This window comes from Schistocerca nitens, chromosome 4, assembly GCF_023898315.1.
Source record: "Schistocerca nitens isolate TAMUIC-IGC-003100 chromosome 4, iqSchNite1.1, whole genome shotgun sequence".
NCBI lineage: Eukaryota > Metazoa > Arthropoda > Insecta > Orthoptera > Acrididae > Schistocerca > Schistocerca nitens.
Window position 1 is genome coordinate 235,152,175 of NC_064617.1, and position 19,770 is coordinate 235,171,944.

Below are 19,770 nucleotides of genomic sequence, written 5' to 3' on the forward strand. Positions count from 1 at the left end.
GGATGGAGTCCTTCCATTGCAGATCAGACACCAGCAGCAGCTTGTCAGTTATGCTGCACACATTCACAGCACCCTCAAGCATCCAAATTTCAAACTTGTCTCCTCTTTTGAAACAAAGAAATCCATCTTCTACAACAGTGGCCCAGACCAGGTATTATGTTCATAGTTTGCATCTGGTCCCTCCTCTCTGAACTCCAGTTGTTTCCTCTACCATCCCTCCTCTGCGCCCTCTCATGAACACTTCCATGGTGCCTCCCTCGGCCACAACTTTGTCTTGATGTATCACAAGGTACAGAAGACTCGGTTCAGCTGTAGGCCATCTTGTGCCAATTTTTTGTAATCCTTAGCCCACCCCAGGGGTTCAAAAGTCGTATATACTGATGGCTGTAAGGTTGCTGGTCATGTAGGCTTTGCTTACACTCTTGTGGACCATACTGAACTAAGTTGTTTGCCAGATGGCTGGAGTGTTCACTGCAGAGTTAGTAGCCATCTCTCGTGTTTTGAACATATCCGCACCTGCAGTGGCAAGTCCTTTCTCATCTGCAGTGACTCCTTGAGCAGTTTGCAAGCTGTTGACCAATGTTACCCTCACCATCCCTTCATCATGACTGTCCAGGATTCCTTATATCCTTTGATCAGTGTAGATGCTCAGTGACCTTTCTCTGGAGGCAGGGCCACATTGGGATCCCAGGGAATGAACTTGGTGATAGCTTAGCCAAACTGGCTATCAGTAAGCAGGCTTTTGGGATCGGTATTATGGAAACAGACATCCAGTTGGTATTACACCATCAAGTTTTAGGGATCTGGAACACGAAATGGCTCATCCTGGCTTCAACAAACTAACTACAGGTGATAAGAGATTCAGAATCTGTGGAGGTCCTCTATGCAGACCTGTCACAAGTACTCTATCCTCTTTGCAAGCTCTGCAGTAGCCACATTTAGCTGACTCGTGGTCATCTCCATTGAAAGAATCCACCCCACTGTTGTGGTTCCTGTTAGTCACCCTCATGCGGATTTTTTTTTCTTAGTCACTTAATGCCTTAGTGGCTGACTTTGTGTTAAGTTTTTTTCATGGTGGGATAATGACCACTCTTGGGGAGGGCCATTTAACCCGATCAGTGATCCACCCTGGCCCTCACCCTACCTCCTCTTTTACTGTTCATTGCCCACTCTTGTGTGGTCCATTTGACTTCATCTGATGTGTATCTGTTCTTCTCCTGCCTTGTGTGTGGTGGTAATATTTCATAAGCACTTGAGTTTGGTACCTCTGGTCCCCTCATTGCATTCTTTTGGAGCCTTCTGGCTGCTCCCTAGATGGAGCACCTTGCCTGTTTTCTTCCTATATCGTCTTTTTTTCCCATACTTTTTCCCCACCCTTATTTAGTTTTTGTTTACCTTTGGTAGACCTGGGAGTTTTATTCCCGTGGGTTTTTTGCAGTGGGCCATCTCTTACTACATACAATCGTGCACACCTGTCTGTTAGTGTAAAAAGGTAGTAGTTTGGTCTCTCTAATCATCCAACTAACCACAAGACTGGTTACAATGTTACAAAATGGCCCTTTTTTTTGCCACAGCCAGTCATTTTTTTGACACCAGTCACAACTGTAAGATTTTGCTCAAGAAACCATTGTGGCATACATTTTGAACTGTTCACAACATAGGAATACTAGCAGAATAAAGATGCCCCAATTCAGTAACTCACCTTCCAGGGGAACCACTCTACACATCATTCCAGTGTCTGAATTTTGCAATGTAATTAAACCATAATCCTTGAATTTTGAAAATATGTAGTCATTTCTAAACAACATATTTACTCAGATGATTAGTCTCACTGAAACTAGATTAATACATTAACCATTGTCATCAAAATTTGGTAGTAGATAGCTTACATTTTTGAAAATACTGTTATAAGAAGTAGCCAGCTGTTTCTTTTTTATCCTTATGTAAAACCTAAAAATCTGAAACCTAACTACTTGTATCATCAGAAAGATTAAGCTCAGGAAGATTGATCATGACTGACAGTTCTATAAAAAGTAATTGAAAAGTATCCTACAGGTAAGACTTGATGCATAATTAACAAAGATTGTGTTGATCAGCTTTATTTGTCCATTGGAACAACGGCTGTGAACACATACAGTGAAGATAGGTATTGTTTGTTAGTCATTCTTATGTAGATGGTTCTGTTTCAGGTCTCTATCTTCAAATTGGACACACATGAAAAACATTTTTAGAAAAAATTTTAGATATTTTCTGAATAATATTTGGTTTCCTGTAAAACCAAACAATGTGCAAACATTATGTATCAATGCCCAACCCAAAACCTTTATACTGACATTGTTTTGTTTCATGGAACTCTCTGAAAAATGAGCAATTTTAATGTTTAAAAACAAATTCTGTATGCATTGAAAGTGCAAAAATTTTTCTGCTTTGTGAATTACGTGGATAAAAAAAAACTAAATCTGATGTGATGAAGTCCAAACCTTTCTGTTAATTGATAAGGTAGCTGCTAAGGTACAATTATCCCCCTAAAGGTGATTTATTTATTAGATTAAATGTAGAATTAGTGCTGAGCTGATTCCTTGCATATTTTATTTTTCAGGGGGTTCCTGTTACATCACTAAGGTTTCTTTTTGATGGTCGGAGGATAAATGATGATGAAACTCCTAAACAGTTGGAGATGGAGAATGATGATGTGATTGAAGTGTACCAAGAACAGACAGGTGGAATGTTTTGAACTGTGCTATTCAACTTAAATGTTGAAGCCTTTTTATAAAGTAAAACAAGCAATGGGGAAATGGACACTGAAGGCTTTCTCCCATTTGCACTCTTCCATCAATGAAGCAGCACATTCCTTGTAGTGAAATTTTTGTTTTTCATCAGTTTAGCTTTACAAAATTACTTATTTTCTGTGGAGCATGGCAGAAAACAAATTATGTAAGAAAAGCATCTCTTGCACAGAGGTTTTGCCTCTGACAATCCACATAATGTTCTGCTAAATTTAGTGTACATTGAGAAATGACAAGGGAAGAACCTTAGTTTCAGATTAATTCACCTCATGGTTTGAAGTGCTGCGTGTTAAGAAATGTGAATTGTGGACTTTTTAAAGCTTTGTAAAGATGCTGCAGGAGACTTAATATGTAATATTTGATATCTTGTGTGTTCCGTTACTTATACATTAAGTTTTCTGTATTTGAAGTATGTATTTAATACTCTTGATGTTTTAATGTAAGGTGTCAACTTTCTCAACAATTTTGTTTATGAAGTGACTGGAAACTATTCTCAAGAAGTGATAATATGTATGATTGTAAAAGAACATAGAATCTTAATCTAAATAATAAAACCGTTTAAAATTTTTTGCAGTTACAGTTTTAATCCATATCCAGGTACATGAAAGTGGGCAGCAGAATTAACTATTACAATCCATTAGTGATTTGCGTAGTTTAATGTCTGTAATGGTATCAACATAAATGGCATTTGATGCTGTTAAAATGAACGTCATCAAGAATATCTGCTGATTGTTTTAACAAAGCTAACTTAAATAGCTGCTGTTGCAGAAGAAAAGGTATTAGATCAGGAAAGAATACGATGGGTATGCTTCCAATCACTTCACATCTATTGGGTCAGTAAATCATTAGCCATGAAAGGGAGGATGCTTAGCCAAAGAAATTAAGTAGTCCCTTATATGGAAGTATTACTAACCACTTGATCAATGTCTTACACAGCCAGTGCACTGGCTATTTGTGAGAAGTTTTGCATAGTGTAATTTGAAGTAGGTGCATCCCTTTGTATGCATGTGTGTTTCTGTGTTGTACATTGAGCTAGCATTTGAATGATAAATTTCTGTTTTGAGAAATTACAGTAGGATAAGTTTTGCATTGTTGATGGTTCAGTTGTTACATACGGAAGAGATCAGGAGTGCAAAGCTTTGCTTTCTTGTGTTGAGGACTGTGTAGTGCCAAAGAACATTATTTTGAAAGAATTATGCCTAACGGTAGGATCTGGCAGAAATGTTTGTAGAACAGTTACATTGAATGGTGAGAGGGGGAGGGAGACTAGTGCAGATTCCTACATTCTTCAGTTGTTAGAGACAATGGGGTTGTTCTCTGAAAGTTAGTTGTGGATCTAATTGGAAATGAACTTTCCAGCCAAATATCTTACAGAGTTAGTGCTGATAAAATTCCAAATGAGGCAGTTTCTTCCAACACACACCTTAGCGGGACATAAATTGAACTTGTCAAACAATATAATTTTGATGTAATTCATAAATAATTGGAAACATAATCACATTTGAGAAAGGGTTACTTTGTTTTAACCCATTACCCGCCATGAGTCCCCCATCCCTCCCGGTGGGCCCAGGGGCTAGAATAGGCTCGAGGTATTCCTGCCTGTCTTTAAGAGGCAACTAAAAGGAGTCGCGCACCTTTCGGCCTTTGTGATGGTCCCCTTTAGGGTTGGACCTCTATTTTCAAAATTTGCCCAAAGAGTGAGCCAATTGGAGAAGGGCACCTTCCCCATCGGTCCATCGTGCATTGAGATCCTTGGCCCACTTTCTTCATGTGGTATTGCAGTCCCGCGCATCATCCATGTCTTGAGCGAGGACACCTTCCTGGGTGCATTTTCCTCCTCCCACTGTGCAGTGTCATTTTCTGTGCCGACGATGGCCATGGAATTCTTTGCACCATTACACAGGGATGGCTCTGGTGATGCCTGCACCGTTAACTCCCCATGTATGCCAAGGAGTAGATGCCCATCACCCTGGGGCATCGGGACTCCCGGCAACGGCCATCCTGCCAAGTGCCCTTTGCTGTGGCTGGGTGGCACCTGTGGGGAGGGCCCCTGGTCGGAGTGGGTGGCAGCAAGGCGGATTAAGTGTGATGAAGTGTACCGCGTCATCACTTGCTGATGATCAAATTCTAGTAGTTCCAAGTCTCAGTACAATGCAAGGAAGTATGATTGTATATTTTTCCTCTCATGGCCATACCATGGGAGAAACACCAGGCTAAGGATAGCAGTGAACCTTATTCGCCCCGGTACCTCATATGTACGAGAGCTCATGGGGACACTTTTGTATCAAAGCCTCAGATTTTTGCAGAGCATTTAGAGGACAAGTTTGGGTAGGTGGAGGGCTTGTCCAAAATGTGGTCAGGGTCAGTCTTGATAAAAACTGCATCCTCTGCCTAGTCATAGGCATTACTTGCTTGTGACAAGCTGGGGAATGTTTCCGTTACAGTCACTCATCAGAGCTTAAATATGGTCCAGGGCAGGGGTTGGCAACCTTTTAGGTAGTTTTTAAAGAGCCACAAAAAATTTTCTTGCCAACGATAAATAGTACTTTCAAAAGTAGTTTTTTATGAAAAACTAAATATTCATTCATAAGAAAAATATTTATTCATATACTATAAGTAGTGTTTCACAACAAATTAGATAATGGTATTATTACATAATCACTTATTAAAGTAAAATATTAAAACAAATATTCACTTAAAACACTAACTTGTACTTCAGTAAGAAACAATTGAGCAAACAAATTGGGAGCAATGTCTTTGCATGGTTATCAAAGTAGAAAATTTGAACTTTACTAAACAATGTAACATGTACTAAAAAATGAAAAAATAACATACATTCGAGTGAACAAATTCAGTGGGAGCATTGGCTTTGCATGGTTTCAGAAAGTTTGGATAAATTTGGCTCATAACTTGCTTTAGGTTTCAAACACTACTCTATAAATTTTCATTTGTTAGTTGGCTCCTTACTTTTCTTTTAAAGCTGTCCACTTCTGTTGCATTACGTACATACATTTCTGGACTTCCAATTTGCTTTTCAACTGTGAATTTTACACTCCACAAAGTTTTACTTTTTAAATCGATCAATTGCATTTGTAGAGATCCACTATAAACTCCAAATGGCTCAATGCGGATTTTGTTACTAGAGAGGATTTACTATGAATGAATGCTAGGGTGGATTTGTTGGCTTTGAATTGCTGAAATGTCAGCAAATTCATCTTTCTTTTTTTTTTTAACTGCGAGTCAACAGTTGCACTACTTTTATCACGATATTGCTTTAGAAATTGAAAATGAAGTAATTTACCACTCTGAATATCTTGTACAAAAATAATTTTTATTTGAAACAAACCAATTTACCAAGACAGGTTGGGTTTCCCTTTCCTTGCCGTTTCAGATTTAGCTCATTTAATTTCGTCATCATATCCACCATAAAGTAAAATTTTTGCAGCCATTCGCTGTTATCTAATTCAGGGTGATTAATGCCTTCTTCATCGAGGAATGTATTTACTTCATTCAAGCACAAAGCAAAATGTTTCAACAACTTACCCTTGGAAAGCCATAGCAATTTATTGTGAAGGAGGAGATCCGAATACTGAGTCAACATTTCGTTTAAGAATTCTTTAAACTGATGATGGTAGAATGCTTGTGACAAGATGCTGTTAACAATCTTGATTACCAAATTCATGACCTCAACTATTTTAGCCAGAAATGTGTGCGCACAAAGCGCTTCTTGATGTGTTATGCAGTGAAACGTAAGAATTTCGTGGCTTATTTTGCTCATCCATAGCAAGCGATAAGGCAGAAGCCAGTTGAATGTCTTTCACCTGCAAATGCGTTACATTTGAAGGCATTTTACTTACTCTATCTTGTACTGTTTTAGTGGATAGTGGCAAATCTTTGATTTTTCAAGATTTCTGGTTTGTTTTTGAAATCATGAAATAGTTCAGATGCACGTATGAAGCAATTTTTGAGATACTTGTCATCTGTGAATGGTTTGCCTTTTCTAGCAATTCCTAGTGATACCACGAAGCTTGCCAGATTAACATTACTTGTAGATTGCGACCAGTTACTTAACATGGGACTTGGCTGCTGTACTTGTTTCTGGAGCTCGTCGACAGCTGCTTTTTTTTTGTTTTTTTTTTTGCATATTTACTAGCAAACTGTGTGTGTTTTGTAGTGAAGTGTGTCTCTAAATTTGATTTCTTATTGTGTGAGTTTTTCGTGGTAAATGAGACAATGGAAGGCTATCTGAGTTGCATGTGAAAGCGAACGATTGAATTCTTGATGCTCTTCTTCAGTGTTTTATGTCATGCTTGTGGTGAGCTGTGGTAAAGAATTTTTAATCATTATTCAGGTATCCAAAACAGCAGATGACAAGTTTTGCAATTATTTACTATGTCAACGTATACCTACGTAAATGCATACGAAAAGCTGGGCTTTAAAATATAATCTATAAAAAATTTTATAGATATTTCCCAATTAAAAGTACCTTGATAGAATAATCTTCCAATTATTTGATTATTAAAATGAATAATTCGGACACAAAACAGTCTCAATCTGTGGTCGCCATCGTGTGCGGTGACCGTTGACTGGCATGAACGGACTTTTCAGAATTCAGAACGTGCTTATTGCGGTGCGACAGTGACGAGTGTCACGGGGGAGAGGTGCAGTGAAAAGTAAGAACAATGGGCTGATAGTGAGGGATAGAAATGGTGCCTAATCCTCGTTAACACTTTCGCTGCGGCTAACGCTTATAAGTGTAACAACAAGCCACCAGCCAGTGCGGCTGACGCTTAAAAGCTTCCACACTCACTATTGGATTACTCTAGTTTAGTTGCAGTGTCTAAGCTAGCATCATAGCGTGTAAACTTTTGTTATGTGTGGGGGTGCCTTTATCTTGGCCTTAGGTGACAAATTACCCGAGATCAAGGTGATGGTCTACTGCTGTGATGTCAAGCCATGTATACCTCCCCCAATGTGGTGCTGGAAGTTTGGGCATGTCTTCCTGTTGTGCTTCCAGCATCAAATGTTTAGTTTTTGGACATCCGTCCCATCGCAATACTCAATGTGCCACGCCTCCCGTCTGTGTCCATTGCAGAGAGCATCATTCCCCTTGCTCACCAGACTGCAGGATTTTACAGCGAGAAAGGAAAATCATATCAAATCAAAAAAAAAAAATAAGACCCTGGACCGACCGACCTACACTGAGGCCAAGAGGAAATTTGAGCTCCTACATCCTATGGATATGGCCTCTTATGCTGCCGCTACGAGAACAGTTGTAGCCCCATCAGTTTCACGAGTTCGTCGGCTTTCAGTGCCGGAAGACTACACCTGCCCCCTTGATAGTGGGGGGGGGGGGGCGGCACTTCCCTCTATTGCTCCTGCACCAGCTAACTCGGGAGCACTGTACCCCAACCATTGGGGACACCAGTCTCCTTTTCTCAGCCAGAGAAGCGTAAGTCTTCTTCGGCTCCTCTCACTAGGAAGGGGTCACTCCATTCCCAGGTTTCTGTTAGTGGGAAAGATGACACCCACCAGTGGCTGAAGTGCCCAAAAGCAGCTGGTCATTGGGCTTCATGATAATCCTCAGTCCCGGAGACTGAATCAGTGAAGCCCTCCCAGCCATAGAAACCCAAGGATCAGTGAGAGAAATCCAGAAAGAAGACCTCAAAGACCAAGGGAATTGCGGTGGCACCCACACTACCGCTGCCTACAAGATCTGCATCTGTGGATGAGGTGAAGATTCTGGCATTCGCTGAGGACCTAGATCTCGCCAGAACCTCAGACTCAATGGATATAGTCTGTTCAGGAAATGTCTGTGGCAGCAGGGGACTCTGAGGTGTAAACTGCCTCTGAGTGTTTCATGCCTTCCCAGTCTAAAGATCACGTCATCCTCCAGTGGAATTGTATAGTTTTTTTTTTTCTTTCCCACCACCACCTGGCAACTGTTAAGCTTTACACCTGCTTTCTGCATTGCCCTCCAGGAGACCTGGTTCCCGGCAATGTGGACCCTTGCCTTTCGCGGCTACAGGGGATATTACAAGAACTGTACCGAATATAATAGTGTCAGGTGGAGTCCGTGTCCTGAACGTGATAGGTAGTGAACCTGTGGCCCTTCAAACTCCTCTTGGAGCTGTGGCTGTCAGGATACGGATGACACAGGAAATGACTGTGTGCAACGTGTATCTCCCTCCAGATGGTGCGGTACCCCTGAACGTTTTGGCTGCACTGATCGATAAACTCCCTAAACCTTTCCTACTTTTGGGAGATTTTAACCCTTTGATTGCTGGAGGCGCACGAACCGCTTGGCAAGCTGAGGCGCTGCGGCCTGCACTGTCATCCGTATACCTGCGCTAATGTGCCTGACCCTAGAGCTGCCGCCTGGGGCGGAGCGCCCCTCACTGCCCCACCCGCCCTGTTCTGAATATTTCTGCAGTGACTGCAAATCCACACTAAATATTGTCCTCTTACGGCTGATACAGAATACTCGTAACTGCTCTCACTACGTAGTTCCCCTGCAGGTGAATTTCCACAATCTGTCTGGTAAAACTATTTTCCGTCACCAAGAATGATATCTTACTTGTAGTTTTCTTGCTCTATTTTTTGTAGATTATGCCGAAAACGACGTGATTCGTTAGCTTTACATCAGCAGTATATTGCTCTTTCTTGGATACCCGTTTATAATGTCTGCATTTATCTATGCGTCCCTCACTGTACTTACTCAAGAACAAATAAAATAAGCCCTAAATTACTGTACGTTATTTTTGTTGTTCAGAACATCGTATTACGTCGTCTATAGGAGCAGGGTGTATATGACCCGGGAATTTTTTCATCCGGGAAAAACCCGGGATATTTTTAGAATTCCGACAATTTTTCGTTTTTTTTAGTTTTCAGTTAGATTTTTGTAATTTTGACTGGTAAGAACCGATACTCTAACAAAGGATATTACTGTATCCCGCTACTGCAGAATAATACTTCATCAATACAACATAAACGAAAGAAAAAACGAAAATAACTTAAATTGCAAAGGAAATGCACCATATACAACGAAACACAGTGCTCAGCCAATTGAAAATGTGTCAAAGGCTTTAGGAAGACTATGCAGTGCTTCATAACAACAAATTGCCTCCAATCTACCGGGAAAAGGGGGCGCCAAATTGATATTCTTGAGGAAAAAAACTTGTTTCACGAAGCGCCTAGCATCCAGCGCACGTTTCTCTATCGGTTATTCATATGATTTTGAAACGCTTCCCTATTAGTTTTTGAATATTTTTGAACACATGTTAAGTTGATTTCTGAATGAATCATAAGTTGACTTATGAAAGCATGCATAGTGTACGTGATGTCTCTGTCAGGAGAATCCTCGTCGCATCTAGAAACACTTTTTTTTCACTGGCGGGACTGCAGTGGCGTGGGTGTCGGGAAAGTGGATCAGGCTCATCAGTGGTTTTGTAGGATTTGCAGCAGAGATAGGAAGATAGTGGAACAGGAGGGGAAAATTGCTGCCCTTCAGGCTGAGCTAGATCAGGCTAGGGAAGATCTGGACAGGTTAAGGAGGGAGAAGGGCAAAGAGAGGTGGGAAGTGGCAACAGGTAACAGAAGGAACAGACCTAAGTCTGACAGTTTTGTGGTGAATGTCAAAAATAAGTTTGACCTGTTGCTTCAGTTAGAAACTGATGAGCCTCAAACAGAGGTAGGTGTAGCCAGGACACAACAAACTTTCAATAGGAAATTGAAAAAGAATGTAGGAAAGTCATCGAAAAGGAAGAAAGTTTTGTTGTTAGGCAGTTCTCATGCCAGAGGTGTAGGCCAACTTCTGCAGGAGGAATTAGGACCAGAATACCAGGTCACAAATTTTTTCAAACAAAGTGCTAGTCTGGATCAGGTGACAGAGGATTTAGGTTCACTCTGTAAAGGATTTACCAGGGAAGACACCGTGGTTATTGTGGGAGGGCCAGGGAACAGCATTGACAGAGATCCTGGGTACAGATTGCTGGTAAAGATTGCGTCGGCATCAAGACACACCAATGTTGAATTTGTATCTGTCCTGAGACGCCATGACCGGCCTCATTTGAACTCTTCTGTTGGGAGAGTTAATTTGGAGTTGAACAGCTGCTTGGGTCGGGTGTGGGGGCTCATATTGGTGTGGTTCCTGTTGATTCTCTCAGTAGGTGGGAATGTACCAGGCACAGCCTACATCTCAACAGGAAAGGGAAGGGGAAACTGGCTGGGGTAATAGCAGGAAATTTAAGGGGGGGGGGGGGGGAGGCACTGCCATGAATGGTAAAATACCAGTGGTTACAGGTGTTGGAGCAGCACCTATTTTGGGATAAGACAGAAAGATGTCAAGTTCTACGAGAGGTCACGATTGAAACAAATCTTCAGTTTAGGAAAGAAATTAAACAACACAATTCTAGCACATTGGATCACCAGTCACAGCTGTCAGTTATAAATTTTCACCAATCACCAGAAATTTTATCTCCACCAAGTTGTATCTCAGTCCTAGGTAATTTCATTGATGAATTAGTCACCCAACCCAGTTGACATAATCTGCCTCTCTGAACACCATGTGACCACTGGTATAGCAACTAGACCTAAGCACAATGAGAAACTCGGACAGGAGAGTACTGCAAATGTTAGATTAAGGAAAGGTTCTCATAAAAGTATAATTAAAAATAATGTAAGTATATTTCATCAAAATATTGGGAGTTTAAAGAATAAAATAGATGAGCTTCTGGTTTGTTTAGAAGCTGAGGATGAAATAGATACACTATGCCTGTCTGAGCATCACATTGTTACTGATATGGATAAGGTAAATGTAAGTGGATATAAGCTCTCTGCACATGTGATGAGAGAAAATATGGAGAAAGGAGTTGCCATATATGCCAAAAGTTATCATTGTGCAAAAAGTATAGAAACAAAGTTTTGTGTAGAGAAACATATAGAAGCATGTGCCTGTGAGCTTAAATTAAATAAAGGCACATTTATAATTGTAACTGTATATAGGTCCCCATCAGGAAATTTTCATCTATTTCTGAAAAATTTGGACTCCTTGTTGTGCTATCTGTCAGACAGGGGGAAGCAAATTATTATTTGTGGGGACTTCAATGTAGAGTCTCTGAAAGAGAGTAATATGAAAAATGACCTTGAAGTATTACTCAGTTCTTTCAATTTGACACCCATTATTGATTTTCCTACTCGGGTGGTAAAGGATAGCAGCTCACTGATAGATAACTTCTTTATAGACCAAGATAAGTTTAACCAGATAAATGCTCAGCCTGTTGAGAATGGTCTTTCTGATCATGGTGCACAGCTAGTTACAATATGACATAGCTCCATTCAGCAATAATAAACAGTCCTCCAAAGTAGTACGTTCAGTCAAAGATTCAACAATTGCAAATTTCAGGGAAAGCCTACAGCAGTTAGACTGGGATGAGGTGTACCGTGAACCTGATGCTAATTTAAAATATAATTTATTTCATGACATTTTTGTAAATGCATTTGAAAACTGCTTCCCCAAGAAAATAGTTAAATATACTCGTAAGAAACCTTGTAACAAACCATGGCTTACTAAGGGTATAAAAATATCTTGTAACTGGAAAAGGGAAATGTATCTGACAGCAAGAAAGAGTAGTGACCCAGAAACTATCAAACATTATAAAAACTACTGTGTTATATTAAGAAAAGTTATTAAAAAATCCAGAAGTATGTGTATCATGTCTGAAATCAGCAACTCTGATAATAAAATTAAAACAATTTGGAATATTATTAAAAGAGAAACAGGTCAACCAAGAGCACAGGAAGACAGTATTACCATCAAATTGAATGAAAACTTCACGAACAAAAAGTCAGAAGTTGAAAATATTTTTAATAATCATTTTCTAAATGTTGTGGATATAGTAGGATCCAGGTGTTCATTAGAATATGCTAGGCTGTTTATGGAAGAGGCCATACCTATGCAATTTGATACAATTGAAATCTCACCCACTTCTCCCTCTGAAATTAGGAAAATAATAAACTTGCTTAAAAGCAAAAACTCACATGGAATAGATGGCATTTCCAGCAAAATACTAAAAGCTTGTTCTCAACAGATAAGTAAGATTCTCAGCCACCTGTGTAATAGCTCCCTGGAACAGGGCATTTTCCCTGATAGACTGAAATATGCTATTGTTATACCTTTGCATAAAAAGGGGATAGATCTGATGTCAACAATTACCGTGCATAAAAAGGGGGATAGATCTGATGTCAACAATTACTGTCCAATCTCCCTTCTAACAGCTTTATCCAAATTTTTTGAGAAAGTAATGTATTATAGAGTAGCTTCACATATCTGTAAAAATGAAGTACTAACAAAATGTCAGTTTGGTTTCCAGAAAGGTTTTTCAACAGAAAATGCCATATATGCTTTCACCAGTCAAATTTTGAATGATCTGAATAACCGAACACCACCCATTGGGATTTTTTGTGATCTCTCAAAGGCTTTTGATTGTGTAAATCATGAAATTCTGCTAGACAAGCTCAAGTATTGTGGCATGAGTGGGGCAGTGCACAAATGGTTTAATTCTTACCTAACTGGAAGAGTGCAGAAAGTAGAAATAAGTAGTTCTCGTAACATGCAAAGATCAGCACATTCCTCAAACTGGGGAACTATCAAGAATGGGGTTCCACAAGGGTCAGTCTTGGGTCCTTTGTTGTTCTTATTATATATTGACTTGCCATTCTATATTCATGAAGAGGCAAAGTTAGTTCTCTTTGCTGATGATACAAGTATAGTAATCACACCTGACAAACAAGAATTAACTGATGAAATTGTCAATACTGTCTTTCAGAAAATTACTAAGTGGTTCCTTGTAAACGGACTCTCACTGAATTTTGATAAGACACAGTACATACAGTTCCGTACAGTGAATGGTATGACGCCATTAATAAATATAGACCTTAATCAGAAGCATATAGCTAAGGTAGAATATTGCAAATTTTTAGGTGTGTCCATTGATGAGAGATTAAATTGGAAGAAACACATTGATGATCTGCTGAAACGTTTGAGTTCAGCTACTTATGCAATAAGGGTCATTGCAAATTTTGGTGATAAACATCTTAGTAAATTAGCTTACTACGCCTATTTTCACTCATTGCTTTCATATGGCATATTTTGGGGTAATTCATCACTGAGGAATAAAGTATTTATTGCACAAAAGTGTGTAATCAGAATAATAGCTGGAGTCCACCCAAGATCATCCTGCAGGCATTTATTTAAGGATCTAGGGATATTCACAGTAGCTTCTCAGTATATATACTCTTATGAAATTTGTTACTAACAACCAAACCCAATTCAAAAGTAATTGCAGTGTGCATAACTACAATACTAGGAGAAAGGATGATCTTCACTATTCAAGATTAAATCTAACTTTGGCACAGAAAGGGGTTAATTATGCTGCCACTAAAGTCTTTGGTCACTTACCAAATAGTATCAAAAGTCTGACAGATAACCAACAAGTATTTAAGAAGAAATTAAAAGAATTTCTGAATGACAACTCCTGCTACTCCATAGAGGAATTTTTAGATATAAATTAAGAAATAAAGAAAAAATTATAAAGTAAAAATAAAAAAATATAAAAAATAAAGTTGTTATATTAACTTAAGTATGTTGTTAAATTAACTTAATTATGTCATGTATTGGAAAAATTTGACTCGTTCCACATCATTACGAAATATCGTATTCATGATCCATGGAACTAGTAGTAATCTAATCTAATCTTTCCGCAGACGAAAGTGGACGCGGATATAAGAGCTGAGGGAGTACAGCCGAACGGATGAATGCCAATCACTGTCTGATTATGTGGTTGATTGGGTTTGCGAATGATCAGCATTGTTATAATTACTAGCGAAATCCATAGATTCAGACTACCAGAGTGGAACTAAACGACTGACAGGAATAGCATGTGAGAAAGATTACGTACTATCTTCTCGGTGTATTCAAGAAAATGAAATTCTGACAGAAAATTTTTGGCCAGATCGCTACACTAGTAAGGACCAGTAGTACAGTCCTCGGTTAGCAGCCGCGTACGTTCTATTCTGGAAGTAACGCGGAAAAAGTGTTGTTCGAACACGTAATAACGGCTAACCGGAAAATAATCGCGGAATAACTAAACCTGTGATTCTGGCAGGGTTACTGAAGTTAATCGGCAAACAAATTTTGACAGTGGCAGCAATAGCTACAGAATTGATGATGACAAGATTGTGAGAACGAGGAAGGAGAGGAAACGGGAACGTCACACAAATTATAGAAGAATAAGACGATTCCCAAATTTATATAAAATTTCGTAATACTACTTTTCGATCTCACGCTTGAGAAACTGGTGCGTATGAATGAAATGTGAAACTATTTCCTAACATAAAGCTTTTTGCTTGTAGTAACGCTTAATAGGCATTTGATATTGGTACTTCGTGGATTATATTCTGTCGTGTTATAAAAATGGCCATTTGTGCCAAAACAGTCTCGTTTATTTGGTGTGTTACAAAATTGCTCCCATATTAGAAAGGCCTATTTTTTTATCTAGCAGACAGTGACAAACTAGACGTAATCAGATCGAGAAACCACATCAATCTTGAGTATTATTTGTATTAACAGCTTTTTCAGTATTAGATAACGAAATTTCGATTTTTCATTTAGCAATACGTTTGACGAACTTTGATGAGGTAATAGATTCTTTCGCAGAAAGGAAAGCACGCCATGTAAAGCTGTACCAAGATTAGAGAGAAAAAAATTCTAGGAGCTAAGGTTTGAAGAAATGTGTAATTTATTGCTTAACTCTTGTCAGTATTGGTTTTATATATCCTATATTTAATATTGTCACACAAAGTAACAAGTTATTAACTAATAGGCAATAAAGAGTTCAGATTTTCTGAAGAGTTCTTGTTCTCTCGATTACAAATAATCCCATCCGCTATTAATTGAGGTTTTTTTTTTTTTAAAAAAAAAAAAAAAGAGGGACAGGCTGTCAAACAGACCGACTGGAAGAGGGAGAACTACCACAGGACATTTCAATTTCCACTCTCCTGAATATAGTTTGGACGTGCGGTAGAAAAATGCTTTATGAAGAGTCGTGGCACTGCACTTTGGCATACTTAAGACCAAATAATATGTCTTACATTTCCTCGAATACATATGTTTTATGTTTCAGACTTTTCAGAAAGATGTGAACTACAAAATGAACATATTTTGAAAATTCGATTTTTTTAGTATTGACCCGGTTCGCAAATGTCTGAGATCCGGGGCTGATGCGCAGAGCAGTCTGAGTTATAGTGGGTAGTCTCCACGTGACCCGTGTTTACATTTAGTGATTTTGCTGTTTCCCCTTCGTTTACTCTCACGCCAAATGAAAACAAAACGGATATCTGTGGCTGGGAGCTCTCAAGTGAATTAAAACACATTCACATAATGACGGAAGGCTGAAATATGTCATTAGTTTCAGATTTTATTTTATTTCCACCCTTCTGACAGTCAAGCATTAATCGCCTTGCAGAACAATGAAGTTATTTCTGTCTGTTTGCTAAAGAAATTTGACTTTTGTTAACTTTTTCCGCAGAGGTAGTCAATGTACTTGAAACGAAATGTTTAATTCCACAGTACTGGCTAGTTTCAACTGCTCGCTGCATTTCAAGTGCACGTTTTCATTTTCCAGCACGTATGGTACTATGCCATAATAAAGAACCAACCACGATATAATACAGTACTGGTGCTCCAAGAAAATTTACATCCCGAAAAACACACAGAAAAGCTGAATATAAGGTCGAGGTCTACTTCATTGGGAATCTGGACATACGAATGTGCCCTTTAAGTATGCACTTTAAATGTGCACATTTTAATATGGTTCACGAAATTCCGATGCTCTTGCAGTATCCTCTGATGTCTTGTTTCTTTTATGACATAATGTATGATCTTTCAATGTTTTACACGTACGTACATACGGGCTTCCTACGTCATGATAGCCACCCAAGCGAGGTGTCACCAGTTATCTGCGCTCTCTGGCAACTGCTGAAACGAACCTATTTCTAACACGTCGCGGGAAAATATTGCGAATGGTGGTTTGAAAATCGTTACTTTCAAAGTAAATATCCTTTTATGTGCAAGAATGTACCATGAATTTATTAAATCACAGAGCGTTTGACTCTCATTTAAAAATCAACTCTTTGATGACAAGCCATTTAGAAAAATTTCGAACCCTGAAGATCATACATTTATGTCATTATTAAAAATTTTACTGGCACATTTGTGTGATATATCTTAAAGTGTAACACGCGCAAAAACGATCAACAGTATATGCGAAAGCGTAGTTTCCCTTGCAGCTCGAGACCAATATTATATGTGAAAGCTTTCCTTTTCTTGTAGCAACTCTGTGTATATTAATTTAAACAATTAACTTTCTCTGTTTATGTGTTGGTACTACTTACCAGTGATGTTGCTGTTGGCTGACTACATCGCGTGTCCTATGCTCTGAATATCCGCTGTCATCGGCTGCCGAGATCACGTGACATGAGCTACGAACGGCTTACAAAAGTACATCGAAATCTCGATTTCAATGATTCGAAAAGTAACGTGCGGTGTTTGGTGGAATTCCAGTGCATACTTTCGTAATAAGAAAATACACAGCGTACATGTTGCTGCATATCAAAGATATTTCCAAAACGTATCTTTTTCCCTGACTTTCGTTTTCTGAACTGCCGGGAAATTGCACGCCCGTGTATAAAACCATAACCATTCAAAGGATTGATAAGGGAAAATATACTGTCACCCGGGAGAAAGTGTATTTTTACCCGGGAAAAATCCGGGAATTTTTTTTCCTTGACCACGTATACACCCTGAGGAGAAAGCGACATACAGATCATCTTTCATATCGCACTACAACATCGGAAATTGCTGTGAGCAACGGTAAGAACAATTTTACTTCACGTCGTTAAATTCGTATTCTGTCGTGATAAGAAATTTCACATGGCCTACTGTTTGTATCGCTGAATTGCCCGAATATTTGTTGCGCTTTGTAATTACCCGATTTTGCGTAATTTTGCTTATTTGACGAAATTTGTACAATACTTGTGATTGTTGCACGTAAGTATTCGACGGATTTTCGAGCATTTGAAAGCTGTGAAATATCTCTTTTTATTAGTACATTAAATTCACTTAAAGAGAGAATTCAAAGTCATGAACTGTAAATTTAGGCGTTACTTTTACACTTTGTGAATATGTTTCCCATACTTCTTTTTGATCCGGGCTTTGCACCGGCACTGGCGAAGTTAAAAACATTTTTATTTTGTTTTCCCTTTTTATAATTTTTTTTTTTCGTTTTCGAAGTTTTTTCTAATAGCATTATTGTATTCGTTCTATGCTGTGATTAGTAATTCTGTTTTGTGTGGTATTTTTCAGAACAGGGCACGACACACAATGGTACCTTGCAAGCTTTACATTCGTACCTGCTTTCTCGACGCACTTTCTGTTTCCAGCAAACAATGCATCTACGCTTTAGTGCTCTTTTCTTGGATTGCTCACTTGTTATGTCTGGAAAATGCCTTCGCACAAATCTTAGAGGGTTATCATCAGAACACCTTCCTCTGCCTGCTTTTCTGCGCTCTAACGCATACGTTTCTGTAAGTTCCCTACCAGTGACAGATGAAACTCTGCTATCGTCATTTTACGACCTGTTAGTGATCTGTGTAGGACATGAGCATTTAAAACACACAGATCTAGAACGTGAGAAAAGAACTTTTTATACCGCTTCATTGTTTTCCGTATACATCCGACAGAGCTAAGCAGCATATCAGAACGGTCAACTGCTCCCATATTCACGTTATAATCTACAATGCTTTGTGGTTTCTTAATTTTTTCTCCGGTATTCCTGTCAATCTTTCCTGTGTCAACCATTTCTGTGGTGTTACATGTGGTCAACATCCACACTTCCCTTTTGTCACACCACTTTATAGCAAGCATAGTATCAGTACACATAAATTGAATATCTCCATGTTCCAGTTTCTGTTGCATCTGTTCTTATGGATAGTACGACATGCGTTCGTCCCATGACTGTGAAGCCAGGCAAACAAGTCTGGGCTTGAATGAGATTTTCACTCTGCAGCGGAGTGTGCGCTGATATGAAACTTCCTGGCAGATTAAAACTGTGTGCCAGTTCGACAGGACTAAAGAACACTGATGTAAATTCCGATGAACAGTGAACTGTAGTGCGAAGCCTAGGCTCACAACGGACAAGCTAGCGGCCAGAACTGCGAAAGGCTACTGAGACATGGGAGGGGAAGTCCGCTGTCCGAGTTATCTCCACTCAGGTAGCGGCGCGCCTATACTCATCAGCGCTCAGGGGCCGGCAAGCGGTTGCGACTTAACTCGTCAACAGCACTCAAGGGAAAGCCAGCGGCCGCGACTATACTAGTCATTAGCACCCAGGGAGCGGCACACAGCATGACGAGTAAACTCGTCAACAGCAGTCAAAGGGTTAATGTCCATAACCCCTTGTGGGGTAGCACCATGCTTAGTGGTTGTGGCCGAGATGTCCCAACTCGACCTGTGCCTCTTAAATACTGGGGCTGCCACATATTTCAGTGTGGCTCATGGTAGTTACTCAGCCACTGATTTATCAATTTGCAGCCCAGGATTTCTCCAATCTCCACTGGAGAGCACACGATGACCTGTGCGGTACTGACCACTTTCCCATCTTCCTGTCACTACCCCGGTGTCATGCCCACGGACGCCTATCCAGATGGGTTTTAAGCAAAGCAGACTGGGCAGCATTCACCTTTGCCGTCTCCGTTGAATATCTCCCATGTGGTGCCATCGTTGTTGTGATTGATCAGGTCACTGCAACGATAATTTGTGCAGCGGAAAATATGATCTCTCATTCTCTTGGGTGGCCTCAGGTGAAAGTCCCTTGGTGGTCGCTGAGGCAATTACAGTGTCTCTCTGCGAGCTCTACAGTGACATAAG

At 39.6% G+C, this 19,770-nt stretch overlaps 1 protein-coding gene across 1 annotated transcript in view; it reads left to right on the forward strand.

Moving 5' to 3' along the window:
* LOC126253017 (small ubiquitin-related modifier-like) overlaps positions 1-3,355 on the forward strand; it is a 42,656-nt gene extending 39,301 nt beyond the window's left edge. Inside the window, exon 4 of the mRNA XM_049954075.1 lies at positions 2,600-3,355. Coding sequence (XP_049810032.1) covers positions 2,600-2,734 — 135 coding nt within the window. The 3' untranslated portion in view covers positions 2,735-3,355. The remainder of the gene's footprint in view (positions 1-2,599) is intronic.
* The last annotated feature ends 16,415 nt before the right edge of the window (positions 3,356-19,770 follow it).